The sequence below is a fragment of the Dendrobium catenatum genome, unplaced genomic scaffold (genome assembly GCF_001605985.2).
Source record: "Dendrobium catenatum unplaced genomic scaffold, ASM160598v2 fragScaff_scaffold_633, whole genome shotgun sequence".
NCBI classification, from domain to species: Eukaryota; Viridiplantae; Streptophyta; class Magnoliopsida; order Asparagales; family Orchidaceae; genus Dendrobium; species Dendrobium catenatum.
The window spans coordinates 491,770-509,913 of NW_021319095.1; the positions used below are offsets into that span (position 1 = coordinate 491,770).

General features: G+C 32.7%; 2 protein-coding genes across 4 annotated transcripts in view; both read left to right on the forward strand.

Annotated features, from left to right (window-relative positions):
* The window catches only part of LOC110110775 (heparan-alpha-glucosaminide N-acetyltransferase), a 52,201-nt gene extending 43,512 nt beyond the window's left edge, over positions 1 to 8,689 (forward strand). Inside the window, exons 7-13 of the mRNA XM_020842401.2 lie at positions 2,607 to 2,723; positions 2,832 to 2,923; positions 3,160 to 3,226; positions 3,381 to 3,459; positions 3,615 to 3,706; positions 7,550 to 7,693; positions 8,480 to 8,689. Coding sequence (XP_020698060.1) covers positions 2,607 to 2,723; positions 2,832 to 2,923; positions 3,160 to 3,226; positions 3,381 to 3,459; positions 3,615 to 3,706; positions 7,550 to 7,693; positions 8,480 to 8,620 — 732 coding nt within the window. The 3' untranslated portion in view covers positions 8,621 to 8,689. The remainder of the gene's footprint in view (positions 1 to 2,606; positions 2,724 to 2,831; positions 2,924 to 3,159; positions 3,227 to 3,380; positions 3,460 to 3,614; positions 3,707 to 7,549; positions 7,694 to 8,479) is intronic.
* A 9,054-nt stretch (positions 8,690 to 17,743) lies between these two features.
* Positions 17,744 to 18,144, forward strand: part of LOC110110944 (ATP-dependent DNA helicase Q-like 1) — a 45,114-nt gene continuing 44,713 nt past the window's right edge. For all 3 annotated transcript variants that reach the window (XM_020842609.2, XM_020842620.2, XM_020842624.2), the window contains exon 1: positions 17,744 to 17,907. In XM_020842609.2, coding sequence (XP_020698268.1) covers positions 17,808 to 17,907 — 100 coding nt within the window. In that variant the 5' untranslated portion in view covers positions 17,744 to 17,807. The remainder of the gene's footprint in view (positions 17,908 to 18,144) is intronic.

The window sequence follows — 18,144 nt, forward strand, 5'->3', positions numbered from 1 at the left end:
GGCTTTGTCTCGATACAAAAACTGACTCAAGATTTGTATTGTAATGTTATCTTTTGTCCTACTCATTTTATTTTAGGATCAAGATTTCGGAAAGATGGTTTGACTTGCTTAGGAACAGAATAAAATTTATTATCTCAAAACACAAAGTATTATGTGTAATACAGAGAGTAAATTACCTTTGTCATATTTTTTCTAGCATTCTTTATTTAAAATATGATTTTCTCATCAAAGACTAGGACATCTATCATTTAGGACTCTTTAGATTAGGTCTCCTTCTCTATGTAAGGGACTTGATATTGAAATTTATGAGAATTTAATGCAAAATGTGCATATTTTTCATCATTAATAAAAGTAGTTCAATTCCATTTTCTCAAATCTATAGTGATATTTGAAAGGTAGGGGTAGACCTAAAAAGACTTGGTTAGAAAATATTAGGAATGACCTTTCTTTATTAGATTTAACCACATCATGGGAGGAATTTAAGGATGTTGCTTTGAACCCTTTATAAAGTGTGAAGTACACTCTTTTTGTTAAATAAATTATGTGAGCTATTTAAGATAACTTGCATATAACATGGTGAAATTAATCATCATATTTAATAAAATTATTTTAAACAGTTAAAAGATTTTAAATTAACTAAAATATATTGTTTAAAATTTAATTAAAACAAAAATATTTTTTTTTAATAAACCGGCCAATTCTTTCCAACCCGGACCGGTTCAGCGGTTCACCGGTTGAACCGCCGGTTCAGTCCAGTTTGATCTGGTCCGATGCAGAGCCGGTTTTGTAAGCTGGATTGGACCGGCCACCAGATCGGTTCACGGTTGAACCGGCTAGTCCGGTACGGTTTTCAAAACAAAATACTTGAGTTCGCAAGTAACGTTAAGGGAAATATTTGAGTTCCCAAGCAAACCTAACAGTAATTGGTGAAAAAAAGCAAGAAAACTGCTGATTTCAGAGAGAAATCAACACTGAAATGTAGAATTTTCAGGTAATTGGAGAGAAAAACACAAGCAAACTTCTTCTATTCAATCCACAAACAAGAAAAAGCAATAAACGATACAAGTTTCTTCAATTCAAGAGGAAGAAACAACTCTCCAAATCTCTAGCCAAGCATAGAGGCCAAAGGAACAAATCCTAGATCTCAAATTTTATCTCAAACTCAAGATGAAACCCTAATTCTAGCATTAACAACTAATTAAAGCCAAAGGAGAAATACAAAATCCCTAAGCAGCCCCTCATTCAAATATTTTCCTCCAAAGCAATTATTAATCAAAGTGTGGGCCCCATAGGAGCAGCCGGCCCCTTCTCTCTCCCTTCCTTGGGCCGGCGGCTCTAGTATAAAACCGATCCACTATGGACCGGTTCAATAGGGACAGCCAGCCCCTCTTAGGCCGGCCGAACATAGTCCTCCATCAACAAATAATTGATGGGTTGGTATCTGCACATTTGTGATTGATGGGGATAACCATATGGGAAGTAGGGAGACAAGACTACGGGAAGATGGATGGGGATTGTGTGTTGACTAGATATATGCATACACATGCGAGTGCACTCACATGCCTAAACACAGGTATACAAATATAAATGTATTTGAATATTTCTATTTATTGGTGTTTTCTAGCATTGTAGAGCTTACGATGAGATGCTTCCACTTGCCTTACCTATGGAATGAGCTCAAAAGGGATTAACCTATAAATCTCAATAAACTTTTTCAGACTGTAACCTTCTTTATGAAAGTTCTTTTTGACATACTTCAGAAGAATCTTTTTCATCAGTGACATTGAATCTTTTTCATCGGTGACATTGAATATGTTATGGAGATATACGATGGTACATTTTAAAGTTTGAGTAGCTGTTGCAGGACTTTTTATTAAGATGTGATTTGTAGGTAGGTTATAACTGAGCCTAAATAGTTAGAATAAGGCTAACGGTGATGACTGTAGGTAGTCTTGTCACTGGGCGCACGACCTACGCCGCAAATAATAGTATGCCAGTTTTGTATTTGGAGATGTTAGTATTAATTTGTGACACAAGGGACTGATGACCTGATTTGAATTGTAGAAAATTAATGCTGATAAAAAATAACTTAGAAGGATACCTTGCTGGAAATTTTTATTGCAATTTTGAGTAGTTTATAGAATACGTGCCATAATTTAATCATACAACGGTAAATATGTATGAAATAACTAACATAAATTAAAATGAAAAAAAAATTATACTGCGAGATACCGATGTGTAATATAGCTTTTTTATGTTTATGTATAGCAAATCCATAGTGATCTGTGCATATGAAATTCAAAAAGGAAAACTTAGAATTTTTAAGATTAAAGAACAATCCCTATACATCTACTATAGTAAAGAGAGCAGTCTTAATCTTCTGTGCTACAAAGGATTCCTTTTTCTTTTCCTTTTTTAATATGGTATAGAAATTTGAGCTTCTTTATACAGAAAATAATGATAAGAAAAATCAGTCACTGTGACGAGGAAAATAATGCGTAATTAATGATGTTTTCAAATGCAAGAGTCTATATGGTTAAGAGTTATATTAGTCCACGCTTTTTAATTTGTCCCGCGGCTTACATCTAACTATTATTTAAATATAGGTCCATTGTGGCTTGAGAGGTAGCCTTGGTCCTCCATGCAATGCTGTTGGCTTCATAGATAGGCTAATCCTTGGAGAAAAACACTTGTATCAGAATCCTGTCTATAAAAGGACTAAGGTTTTTAATTTTTTTTGCTAAAAATTCTGTTAAATAATATTAGCCGTTTAGAATGCTAACTCTTTTATCTGTAACCTTTTCTAGCGACTGTTGTCTTTATGCTTGCAGGAATGCAGTATTAACTCTCCTGATTATGGGCCTCTTCCACCAAATTCACCCAAATGGTGCCTTGCCCCATTTGACCCTGAGGGGATTTTGAGGTCAATTGGCTAAAACATATATAACATGAATGCATCTTATATTCAGAAACCTTTCCTTGAAATCTCTATTCATCGAATTAGTTGGTGTATGGAACCAATCTAGGGTTCTGGATATTTACTATAACAATCTCCGAAATTGATAGTTGTTTAGACCAACCATTTTCTATTGTCTTGCTGTTTTTCGATTTGCCTGGTTAATCTAATCTCTTGATTAAATTGTATTGAACCATGATCAGTTCAGTAATGGCTGCCATGACATGCTTTGTTGGATTACAGTTCGGACATGTGATGATGCATTTTAAGGTAAAGCTGCCTTTAAGGAATTCATGTTATGAATTTTTTTTTTTCCATTTCTATGATACTTGAATTATTATTTTAGTACTGTGCTCCATAAACATTTGATTAAAGAAACTTTTAACTGGAGTTCCTGTACTTCCTCATTTGCATTTTCTTGCAGAGCCACATGAGGAGGACCCTTCTTTGGTCCATGAGTTCTTTGGTACTTCTCCTCTTTGCCTGCATAGTGGCTTTATTAGGTATGATCAACCACAATAATATACTTCAATCATGTCTGCAAGATTGGATAAAAATTTTTTTGTAGTTTTTTTTTTTTTTTTTTTGAAAGAAAAAAAAAAAAAGATTGTACTTTGTTTGATATAGTAATTTCACTAATATTTTTCTTGTCTTTTAGGTATGCCTCTTAGTAAGCCGTTGTACACCTTGAGTTACATGTTTCTTACAGGTGGAGCCTCAGGTGTTGCCCTATCTTTTATATATTATCTGGTGAGAATGTTCTGCTATCACTCTCTCGGTAGCATTACTTGTTAATTTTTAGTAACATCACTTTATTTCACAAATGTATTTAATATGCTAACTTTTATTTGTTTTATGATGAATATGTGGCAGTGCTAACAATATAGTCGTTATCATCATCACTATACAATCCTAACTATTTGTTCTTGGCTTTATGAATCATTATTTTCCATAATTCCTTTTAAGTTTTTCTTGCGATTGAAGTCTATTATTTGCAAAGCACTTTAAAAGACTTTATCCATGCTATTTGAAGTCTCCCTTTTGCCTTGTTAATTCTTTCATATTAATTTTATCTAGCCATCTAATTGATGCATTTTCTACTTGTGCATGTTCAGGCTAAATAAATCCATTTTCAATTATGTTATCTTCAATATATATCATTCCGAACACTCATTTGATATACTTTTGTAAATTTTTTGCCTATTTATTCTGCGTTGTTAACATTATCTTTTTTTCTCATGCTCAGCTTAACTATTTAAGAATTTTTTTGTTGTTCAACCCTCATATTGATCATACAATGCAAGAAAATAACCCTATGCAATGCATAGGAGTAATAATCTTATAGATTAGGTTATATCATTTTTAAAAAATCAATTGTCTCATTCATTACATTTGGCCAGCTTTCATATTGCAATTTAAATGATGATTCATAATTTATCATTAAAATGATTAAATTGCTAAATAAAAAAATAATAATCACCTATATTTCTTTCAAATTCATCCAAACAACTCCAAAATTTCAAATATATTGTATTCCTTTTACAATGTATTCCAATTTTTTTTGCATTCCTTTTTCATCGAACCAAATGACCCTTAAATATTTAGAATTGAAATTAGAAGTGGTTTAAACCTTGTATTAATTAGGGGAGAAATTTTCTTATAAGGTTTTTACATTAATTAATAAGAGAATGCAATAACTAGAAGAGTGCATAATATATAGATTAGATTAGAATTGACAGTGTATCTCAAACTCCCCTCTGGCTTCTCCTCTTGATTCAATAGAGGGTATCATTCAAAGCGTCTTTGTTAGCTCCATGGTGAACTCCTTTAGTTATGGCCCTCATTGTATTGGCCTCTAATATTGATTTCAAACCTGCTGTATTTACTAATTGTGGTCCCAACTTGTACTGCAATTCCTCAAATTTCTCAATTCTCTGGAGACCCTCTCTTAGCCGCAAACTTGTGATGGAACCGCTCTAGTGGCTTCCTCTCGAGCACAAATAACTAACAAGTCAAGATGTAGCTTTTTTAATAATCACTATAGGTAATATAATCACTTTATAATTTCTGAGACATACATAACAAGTGATCACTTTAATAGGAGGATTATCATTAAGTTGTCCAATTAAATAATGAATGCGGTGTTTTTCTTAAAGTTGGTTCATCACATGCCTTATCAAAATTTTGAAGAGTATTTTTAGATAAGAGTGTATAACTCTGTCAATCAATGCATGACTATGAAAAAGATAATATTTTTTGCTATGAGCATTTAAATTAAATTAGGAAAATTTTATTGAACTAAGAACAACTTTGATATAGCATTCATTCAAACAATAAGTAGCTTCTTGATTCATTAAAAGCACTTAGGCAACTGGACTTAATGACTGTAGTTTTCCTTATTCAAAATTTCCCTATCTTCATGAATCATTCATGATTATCTTTACAGACAACAACAACCGCCCCGACACAACCTAACCCTTCTCATTTGATTCAATAATCCTTAGTAGGAGGTTAATTCTTCCAACAAACCAGGTATTTGTGTACTCCTGAATCACATGTGGTATTTCATTGGTAGTGATCTATTCCATCTTATCAATTTATTCATGGAATTAAAAGTCTCACCTACACAAAGGATACCTATGTATCCAAAAGGTTCGAAGATGCCTTGATATGGTGTTAAATAACCCATGACTAAAATTAAATTTTTGAGGAAAATCAATTAAAATAGTATTTGAACCCTATTTCATAATAATTAAGGTCTAAAAGATCTTATGTGGATTATTTTAAATGTGTGAAATAGAATTCAATCGAATCTAATTCAAAAGGAGATTAATCTGTGATTGGAGACTTATCGTTCTGATTTGTAAAATCATTTAAAAAACTCTATAAGGTGAAGCATTAGATCCAATGGATGTAAACAATCACTAATTGATAGTCTTAATAGATTACATAAACCCTTATTGGCCACTTTTGCTTATCCATTAGTTTGTGCATGGAGGGAAGATCGTTAATGTGATATTTCAAATGAACATTATATTTAAGATTCAAGGGATAGTGAGGTAGATTTGGTAAAGGGGCACTTGATACCAAATATATAGCATGCATACTGAATTTCACATAGAGGTGCAACTTAATATTTCTTATAATATCAAAAAATTATTTTAATACAGAAGATACAAAAAATGAAAAATTATAATTAGAAGGATAGGCTGCACATCTTCAAAAAATAAAATAACAATGTGGTCAAATTTATTGCTAGCTATGAGCTATCACAAATTCTCAAGGCATCATTAAATAATCTATTGGTTTACATGGTACTTGATTTTCATTTTCGTTCACACTTTTAGTTAGGTGCAGCATATATTTTTTGAAGAGACTGATGATTTTCAGTCTAATGTTAGATCATCTAAATTTTTAATCATAAATTTTAGCTCTACCAAGGGTGATCTAATAGAATGCTAATAAAATTTATAGATAGTATGTCAAATTATATGGTATCAGAAATTATAATAATTGCCTACTTGAATGGGTAAAGACATCATTTAGTGACAAAAGGAAATGCTTTGTTAACCCATACAACATTGAAAGGACGCTACTGTGGCTCAATCTTGAGAATTGCATCTTTTTAAGGCGGCTTTAGATACTATGTTCAAAATACTTACTTTATTATAGTAAGTTTTAATAATATTTACTTATTTTATTTTACAAGGATATTCCTTTGCTTTAATAACCTTCGATACCTTCTCATTTGCCACCCAACCTCTTTAATTTATATGATTTATTCTATTTTTCTTGAACTTCCTTGGTAAACATAATCAATTATTCCCGCATCTAATTTGATTTAACTTTAAGTTTTTTAATTTTCTTTTCTTAACAATCTATATTGGAAGATTATCAACATAGTTATTTTTTAATGGATTTGCATATATTATTTAGATGTGCATTCAGAACAATAATTTTCATATGTGCATTCGAACTTTCTTCTAGAATCATCTTATGGTCATTGTGCTTGAATTTTTATTTCCTGCTACTTTTACTTTTAGAAGGAACTTAATTCTCTCTTCCCTTATTTGTTTCTCATCACAATCAATTTAAGTTGCAGTGTGTCGCTAACATTGGAGTCTCAGGCTTCATTTGGGACGGCTTCTTACTACTTTTTGAAGCTTTCTAGTACAAAAATTTTAATTTTTATACTAAAAAGTCGTTTTAAGAAGCAGTAAGAAAGCCGTCCCAAACAAAGCCTTAGCCAACCCTAATCTACTTCTCATTACAATTGGCTTATGTCATGATGAATTGCTTATGGAGTTAGAATTAAAAATATTAAATCATGAGGTATTACATGCATTGTGTTAGTTTTTTAATTGGTTGTCAACATAGGCTTCGTTTGGGACAGCTTTTGACAACTACTTTTTTTGTTGCTTTCAAAAAAAATTTGTGCCAGAAAACTGCTTTAAAAAGTGGTAAGAAAATTATCCCAAACAAAACCCTAATCTCAATCCTCAATCTTTATATGATCTTGGGGTATTGACAGTACATGCTGCATGCAAGTTTTGATTAAGAGTTCTTATGCCAGAGCTAACTGTCTTCATGCAGGTTGATGTGAAACTTATTAGGAAGCCATCTCTTTTACTTCAGTGGATGGGCATGAATGCACTTATTGTGTATGTTTTGGCGGCAGGCGAACTGTTTCCTGTAGCTCTACAAGGTTTTTATTGGAGATCACCATCAAATAACCTGGTAGGTATCATCTTATATTTTCTATTCTGATCATTGTTCAAACAAAATCATAGTGCTCAAATAGGACCTAGCTTCGTGGACAGCTTTCTTACTGCTTCTTAAAGATGCTTTCTAATTTTTTACTAAAAAGTTGTTTTGAAAAACAATAAGAAAGTTATCCCAAACGAAGCCTTAGAGTAACACTAAGATTACACCTTACATGCTGTTAGTTTGAATCGTGTATTTAAACACAAATTAACAGCTTCAATATTAGTTGATCATTGCTTCAGCATTTTTTTTTTTATAGGGACAATTTCATACATAATATTAAATCTTGATTATTTATAAAACTAATAATCTCGGATCTCAAATTTTGAATTTCTCACTCAAATGTTGCTTTCATCATGGCATATGTAAATACATTAGTTTACTGCTTAAAAAAATGATTCCTCATATATTTAGAGATGAGTCAAGCATAAATTCTATAATTTTAAAATAAATCTAATAGCTTTAAAATCAATACTAATTAAATTTTGATTGATTACTCATATTTGATTTAGAAAGGTCTATCAAATCACTCCAAGATTTTGTTTGGGACAGCTTTTTATTGCTTTCTAAAGCTTTTTAATACAAAAATGTTTAGAACTACAAATCTTTGTACTAGAAAGTTTGTATTAAAAAGTTACTTTAAAAGCAGCAAAAAAGTTGTCTCAACCTAAGCTGAATGTTTTGGTTATGTTTGTTGCATGTCTGATTACACTGGCTTTAAGCTTCAGAAATAGGAGCTTACAATCTATTTTATGGCAGGTGAACTTGACAGAATCCTTTCTTCAGTCTTTATTCCACTCCAAGAAATGGGGTACACTTGCATTTGTTCTTCTCGAGATCCTATTCTGGTGCCTTGTTTCTGGTTTTCTCCATCTCAAAGGAATATATTTCAAATTATAGCAACATAACAGAGCTTACTATCAACATCATATTTTTCTCATATGATTCAAATTTTTTAAGTTTTATTTAGGACAGTTTTTTTTACTGTTTTTTAAAGTAGTTTTTTAGTATAAATATATTTTTATCTTAAATTTTTTATAAAAAAAGTTGTTTTAAAAAATAACAAAAAAATTGTTCCAAACAAAGCCTTAAATTTATAGATATTATATGAGCGTTGTGTCAAATTATCATTACAAGATATTTTTGGTGTAATTTTTTTCTTTGCATTTATGCTCCGTTTGAGTCGAGTATTGATATCGCAGGCATTAGTTGTTCTGATCAAATAATTTCTAGCTGTAGACCCTCTCAAAATGCAAAATGTGTGTTCAATAATTTTATACAAATTCTTTTCATTTTGTATAGTGAATATTAAAATTTTCAAATTTCATTTTTGTAAATGAATTTTTATTTTGTAGGTTTTATTTTAGGCTTCATTTTAGACGGCTTTTTTACTGCTTCTTAAAAGAGCTCTCTAATACAAAAAATTTTATTTTTTACTAGAAAGCTAATTTAAGAAGCAGTAAGAAAGTCGTCCCAAACAAAAGCTTAGACTGAAAAAAAAAATTTTTTAAGGCTTCATTTCATAAAGTTTTAGACCACTATTTTCTCTATTTTAAAGAAAATTTTATATTAAAAATAGTTTTAAAGTCATGTCAAATGAAGCTTTAAGTTGTTATTTAGCTTGAGCCCATATGAGTCATGATTATAATAACTAAGGGTGGGCAGATGAATATGATATCATATATGGAGAAATAAAAGTGATTTAAATTAAGTGGTATTTTATTTTGGATAAATTATATTAAAGTTTAATGATTAATTATGAATTATGTTCTAATTCATTAATTGAAAATGATAGTCCAAATTAGTCTCCACATTTATATTTTGAATATTTAGATAAGTTATTTTGGTACCAATTTTTAATGAGAAATTTTATTTAGCAAGCTACTCTAATAAAAAAGTGATCATGTTCAATCTCAAAAAAATTTAATATTTTTTGACATAAACACAATATTATTCATATAGGTAATTAACTCTTCTCAGATCAGATTCAAGAGCTTTGACATCTATCTTAATCTGAATAAAATATTCTGATATTTGATTTAAATTAAGTGGTATTTATTTTGGATAAATTATATTAAAGTTTAATGATTAATTATGAATTATGTTCTAATTCATTAATTGAAAGTGATAGTCCAAATTAGTCTCCACATTTATATTTTGAATATTTAGATAAGTTATTTTGGTACCAATTTTTAATGAGAAATTTTATTTAGCAAGCTACTCTAATAAAAAAGTGATCATGTTCAATCTCAAATTTTTTTAATATTTTTTGACATAAACACAATATTATTCATATAGGTAATTTAACTCTTCTCAGATCAGGTTCAAGAGCTTTGACATCTATCTTGATCAGAATAGAATATTCTGATATTTTTCTAAAAATAATAATCGTTTATATTAAATTTATTACGTCTAAAATAAAATTAACTAAAATAATAGTTTAAATGAAAAAATTAATCAATGGAATAAAAAATAATAGGGAATTACTTTTTATGTTATTTAAAGAATTAAGTATTATGAATGTAAATATTAAATTAAGTGTTAAATATAAAAATAGAATAGTTTCAGTGGCATGCTTTGGGCTATTTTTCTTACATTGTCCTCCAATCATGTCAAAATTGAGTGAACTAGTTCAGCTGAATTTGCTTAGGTAAGCCATTTTCCCAAACTGAAATAGATGCAAGCTGGTGAGCAAGAGATGGATGAGAGCATCTCCAACCGAATATCAAATATGTGTATAATGTCGTTCGGTTGCTTTAGCCGAACACCAAATCTTCTGCTATTTGCTTGTGGGTGAACAGTGTGTTACACTGTTCACCTACACGATTTTTCTGTCACAACCTGATTTGTCAAAGAAACGCGCGAAAGAAAAGAAAGATAATTACCTTCGTAGAAGCACGTAAAATGGAGTTGGATTGGAGATGAATCACCTCATTTTTTGAGTTTCACTGTTGTTGCGGGCTAGAATATACGCGGAGATAGAGTTATAATTCTACGTCTTAGCATTGCACGGACTTTTCAACAGCGCTTCGGGTCCTTGATTTGGACCAATTTGGGCTCGGCTTGAGTCGAATTTGGTGTCGTTAAGTTCGTATTTCCGAGACGCTCAGTTTGACTTAAGTTTGCTGAAATCGGAGTTAGGATGGTCTCCGAATTAATTTTGGAAGTTTCCAATTTGATTTTGCATCGAGATTCGTGCCCAATCAAGATAATTTCTTGACGACATATCAACTGTATTTTGGAGTGAAAAATGGGATTTTCGGGAGGCGACTCCTCGCTTGAATAAAGACCAATTTCAATCGATTCAATGGAAGAAAAGGAGGAGGAGGACGTCGGATCTACAGACAGAGTGGAAGAAGGGCTTCAAACGGCTACAAGAAGACCTGTCGGAAGCTGGATGGAGGTGAATGGCTTGAAGGGAGGAGGAGGAAGTTGGCCACCACCTCGAGGAAAACCAGGATACATGAGTTCTAGAGGAATTCTCTAGCCATTCTTTCAAACTCCGAAATCTAATATCTTTTCCTAAGGACTCTCTTTATGAGTTTTTTTTTTTAACGGGCAAAAGAGTAAATAGAAAAAAAGGAAAATAAAAAATTAAAGAAATTGATATAATTAAAAAAAAAAGAAAAAAAAAAAGAGGAAGAGGTTTAGGAACTAGTTGGTTGAACAGGCTCTCCTTATTTACACCTGTGTCATTCTCCCCTGCTTAGAGCGGCTTCATCATCTTCAAAAACTACTATTTCAGTATAATGGGGGGTTGAGTCTGAGATGTTGCAGGTAACTATAATCTGATAACCACCAAGTAGTAATTGATAAGCATTGTCGTTGATGTGTTTGATAATGCCGAAAGGCCCATCTGTCTTAGCTTTTAGCGTGTTACAGGGGTCTGATGCAAATATTTCCTTTCGTAGTTTTATCTAGACTAAATCTCCCACGATGAATGTTCTAGGTTTCTTGTTTTTTGTTGGCTTGAGCTTAATATTTGAGATTTTGTTTGTTAATGCGGTCTTGCACCAGAGTTTGAAGTTTACTTATTTTTTGAATTCGTTGTTCAACAACGGGGTGACAATTTGTTAGAGCGATGGAAGGAGTTAAATCAAAATGTGATGTGGGATTTTGACCATACATAACTTCAAAGGGGCTTCGTCTTGCTATTTGATTGCGTGATATGTTGTAAGAAAATTTTACTTGTGGCAATATTAGGTCCAATTTACGTGTATTGTTTCCTATAAAACACCTCAAGACATTGCATAAACCTCTATTGACATCTTCTTTACAAGTTTGTATAAATAAAAGAATGTGTACCACATTCAAGATGACTTTTATTGGCTTTTTTTGTTCTTTGGTGGGAAGCAAGACTATAGATTGCCCTTCCTTTTGGAAGGATTAAGTGTTATGGAAGCCACCATGCCTAGTGTGGTTGTCATACTGCCACAGGTGACTGAGAAGAATGTGTCATGCATCCATTGAAACAACATTGCAAAGAACTTATTCCTAGAATCTGTTTACAATAGAAAATGATAGGAGACATTGCTTACATATAGTGATTTCATTACCTATTTGAAGCCATGTGAGTTGGTATGGTTTTGGATGAGGAGAGGTAGAAAATCCCAATCTTTCCACCATAAGAGTGGAAACCACGTTCTCACAACATCCTCCATCAATGGCCAAGTTACAAACCTTTCCTTGAATGGTACATCATATGTGAAAGATGTTATGTCGTAGCCATTCGTTTTCTTGATCATATTAAATATTCAGGAAGCGTCGTATTACCAACATCTCTCTTTCATTTGGCTCCAATATTTGTTCTTTCAGGGCTTAATGAACTTCTAAATCATTCAAAGCTTTGATTCTTTAGGCGATTCATCCACAATGATCATAATACGACATGTAGGATAGTTTGTTGCAATATGCATGAAATTTTGACACTTAAAATGCTTAAGTGTTGGTAGCCTTGTGGTGACGGAGGTAGGAGGTGGTATTGTGATTATAATAGTAGGATTTTCTATGCTTTTTTATTGTCGGTTTATCACAGGGTTAGGGCCCGGAGATGAGCTTGATCTAGTGCGTCAGTTGTAAGTGTTTTATTTTTATTTTCTACCTTGAGAGATAGGTTGACAACATCTATTAGGGTCTAATAGGGTTATAATTGAATGGTGTTAGCTTCATCTTTTTTTTCTTTTTTTTTTGTTGCAGGGGGGGGGGTGTTAATCCTCTAAGAAATCGGACGATGTATTTTCTTCTAGCCTCTATTAATTGACATTTGAAACTCAAGTATTTAAACTCAATGATGTAACATTCGATGAAGTGATATTGTTATTGAAGATTTTGAAGCCTTATGATCTTGTCTTGTTGATAATGTTTGGGTAGGAATTTCTATTGCATTTTTTTCCGCATCTTCTCCTAAGAACTAATTTTGGGTTTTCCCTCTCGTTGCCTTGCACACTTTAAATTTCCTACCAAAAAGAATCATTACCTTCTATTTTTATAGTGTATAATTTAAAAATGTGCATTGATACCTTTTTATACTCAAGAATTCACTCCAAGGTATGTAGCCAACTGAGAAACTCATCAGGATCCAATCTCCCTTTAAATTTCGGAAGATCAATCTTGATGCCAAAATTGTGCAGAGAACTTCTTAGTTCATGTCGATGGTAGCGAAGAGGTGGTTCTTCTTCTCCGCTAAAAACTTCATGGTGAAAAAGGTTTTATTTGTCCTCTTAATGGTTTCCTTCACTTATGTGTTTAGTTGGATGACGAAGTTCCATCGTCACTATGCTCTTGCAATTGACAGATTTCTCTTTGTAACTCTTAAATTGATGCTTCATGCATGATTTTTGTGCGCGCACACGCACATACACACACATAAATTGCTTACTTAGTAGATACCTCGAGGAAAATTAGGATACAGGAGCACTAAAGGAACTCTCTAGCCATTCTTCTAGGGGAGATTTACATACATACCCCTCTATACTAAAGAGACTCCAAAATCCGAATTCTCTTATTAAGGACTCCTCTATTTATAATTAAAACAAAAAAACAAAAGAGTTAACAAAAAAATAAAGGAAAATAAAAAATTAAAGTAATAATAATAATAATAATAATAATAATAATAATAATAATAATAATAAGGAAAATATGAGGTAGGGGTGTCAAAATTAGACCCGACTCGAAACCTGACTCAGACCCGACCCGAAAAATTCTATGTTCGGGTCAACCCGTTTGCTATACGGGTTGGATTCGGGTTTGAATTTTTGACCCATTTTTAAAACCGTATCAGGTTCAGATTGATCCGAAAATCCGAAATCAATTTGATTTACCCGAGAGCCAGTGACCATGTCTTGTCGCGTCAAGCAAGCAGTCCATGCCAGTGTCGTCTTTCTCATCACATCAAGCCTCATGCGACCAGTCGTCGCTTCGCTCCAGACTGGAATTGAAGGTCCCATACTCCCATTGAAGCTCCGACCGTCCCATGCCTCATCTGAGGGAACTTTTATTTGGTCCGGTCACAGGAAGTAGCTCTTCATTCGGCCGCCAATAGAATTGTCCCACGCGTTCTCACTATTTACCGCGCGCCCCGACAACCCGACCAGAAATAGACCCAGGATGGCTCGGTATTTCTCGATTTTGCGAGGTATTGCTCGGTATTACTCGGTATTGCTAGGTATTGGTCGATTTTGCTTGGCAATAACCAATACTGAGCAAATACCAAGTAATACCGAGTTGTATCGAGTTTTTTCTAGAAAAACTCGGTATTTGCTCGGTATTGGTTTTCACAGAGCGGCATTTCTCGTTATTGCCATGCAATACCTAGCAATACCGAGCAAATACCAAGTAATACCTTGCAATACACGAACATAGCATTCTCGGGTCTGATTCAGGTCAAGTCGTCGGGCCGCGTGGTAGAGAGTAAGAGCACGTGGCGACATATTATTGGCGGCCGAACGTAGCTCTACGTCCGGTCAGAGGACGTAATAATTGTTCCATCCGAGGGCTAGTTCTGGGAGCCCTCCTTTTTTTGGTTCTTCTGTTCTTTAATTTTGCCTGTCTTTTTGTTCTCTGCAAGTTTTTGGCTCCTGGTTGTGTGAGCTTTCCTTCTTCACGGGCTGGTTTTTGTTGTCTTTTTATTACCAATATAATTTCTTTTTTATCTCATTTAATATACGGGCTATGCTCAAAAATTTTTTTTTTAAAAAAAATCATCCTTTTGAGCAGTCACGGGTCCCACCACTGACCACTTCATCATTATAAATTCAAATATTTATTTCACTGGTTACATATTTCCCATTATGTGCTACATATTAAATGATTAGAGTTGAGGCATAGGCGTACAACTTTCAATACTTAAGTTGACAATTACTTGATTAAGCATTAATAAACATTAATTAACTAAAGTCATTAGCCTCACACTACTGTTTTCCTGCAAGCAACGATTTTTTAATATTGTATTATTATACTTCCCTTATAAATTCACATTAAAATAAACTCAGATCTTTTGATTTTGTGACAGTGATGTGCGTAACCAGTGACTCGTTTCGTGCGTGAGGTGCAGGTCGGGTCAGGTCAAATCGGTAACCCGCACGGGTCGGGTCGGGTCTAGATTGAAAATCCTAATACATTTGCAAAATCGGGTCGGGTTTGGATTAACCCGTTTTGATTCGGGTCAACTTGGGTTCAACCCGAACCCAACCCGTCAACCCATTTTGACAACCCTAATAGAAGGGTTGCAAACTGGTTGGTTGAACCGCTTCCCCCTATTGACGCCAGCGTCATTCGGGCAATCTAGTTCAGTGGAGTTGGAGACGGATAAAAAATATAGGGCAAGTGAAATTTCTATTTGGGTAGAAAATAAAGGACTTGTGATTTTAGTTTGTTTGAATTGATTTGTGTGATTGTGCTCGGTAGTGGGGGAAAAGATAGATGGAATTGTGGGATTTCATTTGATGAAGGAATAATAATGGGATGTAATCAAGAAAATTTATTTAAATTTCAATTTGCCCTTTTATGATAACAGTGAATTTAAAATGTGATTAGAAATGAGCTTTAACAATTTATTTGCGCTCCATGTTATCTTTGACAATGTTTGATGAGCTTGAGATTATTTTTTATGTGTTCAACCTTATCATTGACAACAACAGCAACATCAAGACTTTGGGACACATCAAGCCTTTGTCGCACTGAGTGGAGTCGGCTACATGAATCCTTTTTCGGCATTTTATCCTGTTAAAAGTCAAATTCTCATTTAAATCTAATAGAAAAAGTTCATTTCTAATATTTTCTAACCAAGTCTTTTTTGGTCTACCTCTACCTTTCTTAATATAAGTCAAATCTAATACCTCAACTTTTCTAACCGGGTCATCGGAAGGCCCCGTTTAATGTGACCAAACCATCTAAGGTGACTCTATCTAATCTTATCTTCCACTGTAGCTACTCCAACCTTTCACGTATATGCTCAATTTGTATCCTATCTCTAAGGGTAAATTCACTCATCCACCTAAGCATCCTCATCTCTGCAACACTTAACTTAATATTATGCTTCTCTTTTAATGGTCAACATGTGACACCATAAAGCATTACAGGTCTCACTACAGTCTTATAAAATTTTCCCTTAAATTTGAGCGAGACTTTTCTATAGCATAACAAGCCCAATGCATTCCTCCACTTCAACCTTCTCTTTGACAATGTTCAATATTTTTGAGGTTTTATTTTTATTTTTATTTTTGTTCAATATTTTTGAGGTTGCATGCTCAATAGCTCATTGTTGTTTTGATTTTGTTTGACAGTTTTACTATTATTTTGGACAGTGAAAAAGTTGAGCAATGTAGTCGAGGCAAACACATTGAAGACAATTAATGGCGTTCTTTAGAATTAATATATGAATTAAATTTATTATTATTAATTTAATTAGCAAATTTAAAGTAAATATTTCTAAACTAAGTAAATTGGCTCACACTTCATTTGTGACGACTTTCTTACTACTTCTTAAAGTATGTTTCTAGTACAAAAAATAAAATTTTTATAATAGAAAGTTACTTTAAAAAACAATAAGAAAGCCGTCCAAAACGAACCCTTAATCATTTATATATTATTTAAGTTCTAAATTAAGGAATGGCCGAGTTCATTCCTTATGATAGTGGATGGGAAGTATTGTATATGTGCGTAAAATATGAAAAATATTGAAAATAAAAAAAGAAATAAAAATGTTGAATATTAACTTGTGTAATAGTATGCAATGCTCCCCGAATAAATGACTTATTAAAAGTTATAATCTAATAAATATAATATCAAAGAATATTTTAATATAAAATGATGTTTTATTTTATCAACAGCATGCATAATTTCTAACAAATGAATGTTTTAATGATTAAATAGAATAATTCATGTGCATGTTATCTTTGCTTATTGCTTGTTTATAACTATAATTAATTACTGAATTGATGATGAAAATTTAGCCCATTAATTAATAGTTCAAGTAAAACTTCTATTAAGTAAATGACTAACATATAAGATTATGTGTAAAGATGAAAATATTGAATGAAAATAGATATAAATTAATTTGAATATGGTCATAATTATGATTAATAATTTGTCCCTATTTTAAAAAATTTGGATGTTTTTTATTTAATCTTCCTAATTATTATTGAAAAAACTAAAAGACTGTAAATGTTATTCCAATTTAGATTTGATTTGGGACAATATTTTTACTATTTTTTAAAATAATTTTTTGATATTAAATGAAAAAAATTGTACAAAAAATATGCTTTGAAAAGCATTTTTAATAAAAAAAATTTGTGCTAAAGATTATTTTATAAAGTAATAAAAAAAATTTTTCAAAAAAAATCTTAGTATTTTAATGGCCTTGTGTAGTTGTGCTGTGCCACAGGCCCACATGCATGAATGACCGTACATTTCGAATGGGCTACCCGATAACCGGTTTACCGGGTTGGACCGTTGTTGGGCCCGTAATCACATAAATGGAAGGAGTTCTTGCAAAATTTCCCGCGCAAGCACACTAGGGCAAAATCGGCGAAACCAGCGATCGAGAGAGCGAGAGAGAGAGAGAGAGAGAGAGAGAGAGAGAGAGAGAATGGAGGTAGAAATGGCGCGACTTCTAAGCTTGGCGATTGATTTTGGATTCAACGAGGACGAAGCCAAGAAGTGCCTAGATAGGCTCGTTGATCTGTATGGTATGGAATTCACTCGAATCCCTCTTTAGCTCTCCCATCTTGTTTGCAATCGATCAAAATCCTATATTTTTCATGGCTGTCATTTGTGCTTTAAGGTTGATTTTACCATTTCGATGATTCTGCCTAATTTATGGATGTTTATAGCAGAGGTAGTTGGATTATTAGTAAAATGGCTTAATCTAGAAATGGAAGTGAAAGGCAGGTTTTTTACTTGTCTGCGGTGCTTGAATTTTATTT